The sequence below is a fragment of the Hordeum vulgare genome, chromosome 5H, assembly GCF_904849725.1.
Source record: "Hordeum vulgare subsp. vulgare chromosome 5H, MorexV3_pseudomolecules_assembly, whole genome shotgun sequence".
NCBI classification, from domain to species: domain Eukaryota; kingdom Viridiplantae; phylum Streptophyta; class Magnoliopsida; order Poales; family Poaceae; genus Hordeum; species Hordeum vulgare.
The window spans coordinates 475,095,032-475,100,749 of NC_058522.1; the positions used below are offsets into that span (position 1 = coordinate 475,095,032).

Consider the following 5,718-nt stretch of genomic DNA (forward strand, 5'->3'; position numbering starts at 1 on the left):
GGAGACATTTGGTGGCCCACAATCGTTTATGGACGTGCTGGAGATGCGCTCAAGGATGAGTTTTTGCATGAAATAAGAATGCTGCGCACCACATCTGTCTCGGGCCGTGGTGCGCCGCAGGAGATTTCAATTTAATCCTTGATGCCGAGGACAAAAGCAATGAATTTTTGTCCAAAAAGATCATTAGCCGAGTGTTATTGTCAGAAAAGACCATATACGATATCGAATGCGAGAAAAGACCCCCACTTCTCGTGGCGGCAGGCCCGGGTGACGCGTGGCACCTACCGCCACGGGCCGAGACGGCTACGCCCTGCCGCCACCCGGCGAGGCGGCCGGCCGCGCGCAGGTGGGACCTGCCGCCAGCGCTCGAGGCGGCAGGCTGCGCACTTGTACGTGCATGCATTCAGTCCGAGCCCGTACGTGCATGCATTCAGTCCTAACCACGACGAGCTAGCGCTATGGCTGACTATGTGCATGCGCTAGCCCCAAGTCCATACGTACATGCATCCAGTTCCATGCCCGACCATGCCTATCGTGAGCAGCTTGCCGCCTCGAGCGCTCGCGGCAGGCACACCTGCGCGGCCGGCCGCCTCGCCGGGTGACGGCAGGGCCTAGCCGCCTCGGCCCGTGGCGGCAGGTGCCACGCGTCACCTGGCGCGCCTGCCGCCACGAGAAGTGAAGGTCTTTTCTCGTATTTCATACCGCATGTAGTCTTTTTTGATAATAATATTCGGCTAGTGGTCTTTTTAAACAAAAATTCAAAAGCAATGGCCGTCTCAACCGTGGACTAATGACCAAATTCAGACAAGTGGTGAATGATCTGGAACTTGCTGAAGCGCAGATAATTGGCCGCCGATTTATTTGGAGCAATGAAAGGAGGCTCCCTATACTTTGCAAGATCGACATGTGGTTCTTTTTTCACGAATATGCATGATGAGCATCATTCCATTGATAGGGGAGTAGAAATTACATAGTGGCAGTCCTCACATAGCGTGCACACTCTTGGGCGCTAGTGGGGATGCGGAGGAGAAGAGTGAAGTATGGGTTGCTCAACCCCCAGCTTCATAGGGTTTATGTTTCAAGTATGATGTTGCTAAGCCCTCTAGCACCCGCTTTCGCCCATGTGCGAGCGTCCTCCTGGATATTGCTGACCAGGTGGGCATGGGAAGGAGTAGCGCCGTCAAAAACGCACACATTTCAATATCTCCATATATACCAGGTGGGCATGGAGGTTAGTTCTCGATTGCTTTGATCCACCAATAGAAGTGGTGAGGCGACACGAGTGGAAGATATCATGCCAAACAATGCTAGATAGGACGCATCCGACGAGAGGATGTTGTATAGACTCTTGCTCCTGGTTAAAGAGGATGCAAACAGGTGAGTGAGGAGGATTGTGGCGGGCTAGACACTTCCAGTCCAGCATCGGTCCAAGTCGGCGAGCCAAAGGAACATTTTGACGCCCATGGGATCACCATTCTTCCATGTCAGCTGCTAGTAGGGTGCATGTATAGAGCCGTGTAAGAGAGCCAGGTAGCAGGATTTGGCGGAGTAGATTCCGTTCTGAGTCTACCACCAACGCATCATTTCAGGCTCCTGTCCGAGCGTGATGTCGTGACGGCGGCACGAAATGTCGACATGTTCGACGGTAGCAGCCGACCCAAGGGCTCCGTTGATGTCTCGGATCCAAGCATGCCGCGGGGTGGCATCGCAGGCGAGGCGGCTGTTTCTTCTTCGTCGAGGCACGAGCTTCTTGAAAGTGGGCACCAACTCCACGATAGAAGCCCCATTGAGCAATTGACCAGTCTAGAATTTGCAACGCCCGCCGTCTCCCAAGGTCCAGGACATGGACCCACGGAAGATTTGGCTGACCTCGATCTCACAAGGAAGCTGGAGGTGGATCCACAGTCGTTGGTGGTTGGTAGCATGTAACCACAACCAACGGATGTGCAGGGCAATGCCAACCTGGTATAGATCGCGAACGGGCAGTTGCCGGTTCTCGCCCTCTTCGTCCGTGCCAAGAAAGTCGCGGATCAGACCGGTAGCTTGCTTGAGAATGGGTGGGTAGAACGACATGGCTAGTAGGAGGGCAAGCCTCTCGCCACGGGTGAGCAGAGATGCATGCCACATGGATAACTTCCTGGCAAGCTTCTCGGTGAGAGGTAGGAGCGCTAAAGAATGAAGCTTGTGCACGGATTGCAGGAGGCCGAGATATTTGGTTGGGAAGGGCGCCACCAGGCAGGAGACAGTCGTGCCCATGGTGACCAGCATGTTGTCGGTGCATTGGATAGGAGTGATGGAGCACTTATTGTAGTTGATATGCATACCCGAGGCAACTCCAAAGGTGTGTCGGAGTGCCTTGATGGCCGTCAGCTCGGAGCTCTCGGGGTGGCAAAAGATAACCACGTTGTCGGTGAAGAGAGATATGCTCTAGGCGTGCCGGTGGATCAGGCGCTGGAGAACACCAGCGCAAGTAGGCAACAAAGAAACTAGTGATCAGTAGCTATTAGTGGTAGTGCTGGTGGATCAGTGGCTCTACCTGGTTAATCATAAACTCTACTTTGTACTGTTTTTCCTCCATTCCTTCCTGAATCAACACACAAAGAAAAAAGAAGTGTGGAGTTTATGTTTTCTTCTTCTTTTTGTATCAGTATCATCTGCGATAAATGAACATCAACCTAAAGTTTTTTTATGGAACTCAGTAGCGCTGAGAAATTTATGATTATCTATTCATGTTTTAGTTTGATCATTTTTTGAAGCAATATATTTTTGCAGCAGCAGAGAAAGGAACATTCAGGATCAGCAGTTTGCGGGAAAGCATCTTTTGATTCGATGCCCGTTTCTTTGTCAACACTTCCAGGCTCCGAGGATGAGATCAAGCTAGGTCAGGGACCTATTAGAAGCATGAAGGTTATTTTCCCTGGTTCTCAGTAACCTAGATATATATGTCTAGTTGTGATGTTTCCTAATTCCAGTTGAACATCGGCAGGGAACCGACTTCATTAATGGGTGTCATGGAGACGCCTGCGGTGAAAATTTTCAAGCCTCAATCCTTTCTGTTCCTGAACACAGAGTGATCGAGCCTCACCTTGGAGAGCCGGAGCAAACTGATGATGCTAGTGGTATGAATTTCGAGCCCAAATTTGACGGTAAGTTTCAAACGAATGTGATTCTAGATATTAGTAATTATGTCACTCATGGTATAGAACTGAAACTTCCAAATAATTCAATTAAACAGGTAACTCTTTATCAAGTTTTGCTCGTGCGTCATGTGCCTTTTCAGTTTTCATGTATCATCATTAGTAGCCTGTTTAGGTATGGTTGAATTGCATGCCTATTTAGAATGGGACTAAATACACTGTGAGTTAACCCTGATGCGGCACTTGTTTCAGGTCCACTAGAGATGGCTGTTCCCACTCTATTGCCTCAAAGTTCATTTCAACCATACAATATATCGGAAGACGAACAAGAAGAATATTCAGCAGCAAAGGTTAGCTTAGTTCTCATCTCTATGTTTGAAGATTATCAGGAAACATGAGGCAAGAGGGCACTGAAGAAAGACACTTTTGTGCTAACCAACTTCGCTTCTAAGTTATTGACCTTCAAGCATCGACCCTCATGTCTTGCCTGAGACACCTAATGGTTAGTTTATTTGTTCCAGGATGGATTGTTGGATCGTTTAGATGATCTTTATGACGATGAAATGAAATGCTCTGCAAACATAAGCCCCGAAGTCAATAGTTTGTTGTCTGCGTTTGAACAGGTCAGTACCTTCTAAACTGCAGTCACCTTTTCAAGTTCTATTTCTTTTCTTTTACAAAAGATTAGATAAACATGACGTAAATATTGTGTTGTGTGTGTGGGCTTTTAAATCAGTCTATATGGACTATTCGGTCCTGCATAATAGAGGACCGATTTGATCATACTTAGTTTCGTCATATTGTTTTGCAAACCTGTTTTTATTCGGTCTTTTCAGGTTCGGTTTCCGATCTTCCTTTTTTATACCAGGAGTGACCCGCGCGCCATACTTGTACAAATTTTTATGTAGCCGCTAGTGGCGCTGTAAATGTGCAGCAGGAGCTAAAATTTGTGGTTGCCCAAAAAAAATCATCACAAAATAGAGATGTGTCATCTGTTGTAATTGTTCTTTGGCTCCAAATGCCATGGCAGTTTTTTGCACTGCCATTTTACATCATTTCTTGGAGATGCACTTAATTAATGTAATAAGGTGTTATGTTTGCGCTTTGCGGTGGTTGCAAGGAATTTGGGGTGGCTTCATGCAATTTTTGTAGACCATATGCCTGGGTTTATAAGATTATATATAGAACTACAGCTTTGAAATAATGACTTCTTTTTCTCTTCTATAGTGATGAGTTGACAATTGACGACGCTGATCCCATCATTTTATGGTTGCAGGGAATACACCCACGAGTCATGAGCGAGGGCGAGCTGTCAGGTGGTGGCTGGCTGTCATTCCTGCGGGCTGCCATCAGCCACCTGGGTGGACTTTCCCAACCAAGGTTTTTGGAAGAGCTGATCACCTGGCAGGACCAGGTTCTTGGGCATCGAGTATGGATCAAGCTAGAGCGTTGCTCTGGCTGGTCGGTTAAACTGGAAGCTACGCGCCATGAATTCTTGGACGCCCTGCAGGACGCGGCGATGCTAGCCGTTATCACTATGAGGCAGCATTTCCCTTGCGAGTTCGGAGGCACTCCGTTTGAAGTCCTGCCCATGGTGCCTGGGCAGAGGAGCAGCTGGCGGCCAGAAGATGGTGCCGCGGCCGTCTGCGGCGACGCCGTGGCTTCCGCTTTTATGGGGATAGATGACGATGAAGTAGAACGTCTTCTCGCGGTCCGCTTCGTGTCCCTTTTCCATGAGCGTTCCGAGTCTTTGCTACGTTTGAGGGAGCACGCGTTGAAGGAGCGGCTGCTGATCGCGGAGATGGAGAAGATGGTGGAAGAGCTCGATGGCTCCCCAACCCAAACGCAGGAGTTGGATCGAAGAATTGAGGAGCTGAAAAAGAGGGCCGGGGAGATGCATGGACTTCCAGCCCATGCTGTCAAAGGATACATCGGTTGGTCCGTGTTCGTCACAAACGAGGCGCGCGAGGAGATGAAGCCATCTGAGGATGGGGATGAGGTACCGGCTGCACTTGCAAGCTCCCCAGCAGTATCGGCCAGGGCCAGGCTGTGAGTGATATGCATGCATGCATGCACCAGTTTCTACTTGTAGTTGGGGAGAATTAGGAGAACTAGTCTAGTTCTACCCAAGTACAAGTATTTAGATACAGAGTAAGTATTATTCGATAATGATGGTTACAATCCAATCAACATGTGTTGTTGTAATTCATGTACTGCTTTTGGACTTGGATGGTTTGATTTTTGGGACTCTCGGACGTGGCACCGTGAACTCATTTGTTGTTGTTGTAATCTCAGACCCTTGCTTGTGTTGTAAACCTAAATGGGCGACACCCTCGGTATATGGTGGTTGTTGACTGTTGAGACATATATGGCAAATGGTGATGAAATTAATTAGATGCTTGCATTCAAACGCATAAGATAATTTGTCTACATGTAATGTAATCATGTATACCTCGGCATGTTGGTATTAGATGATTTGCATCAAATTTGCATTCAGTTCCATAGTTACAGCATGTTTTACTGAAGTTGCTCAATGTACAGTGTCACGCTCCGATATAAACCTGCATCTCGAAGTCATCTC

General features: G+C 48.3%; 1 protein-coding gene across 1 annotated transcript; it reads left to right on the forward strand.

The window, feature by feature from the left end:
* The first annotated feature begins 3,394 nt into the window (after positions 1-3,394).
* LOC123398355 lies at positions 3,395-5,458 on the forward strand. Its single transcript, XM_045092833.1, has 3 exons — positions 3,395-3,487; positions 3,659-3,760; positions 4,414-5,458. Exons 1-3 carry the CDS (start codon positions 3,401-3,403, stop codon positions 5,188-5,190), a joined length of 966 nt encoding a protein of 321 aa, XP_044948768.1. The 5' UTR covers positions 3,395-3,400; the 3' UTR covers positions 5,191-5,458.
* Positions 5,459-5,718: the final 260 nt, after the last annotated feature.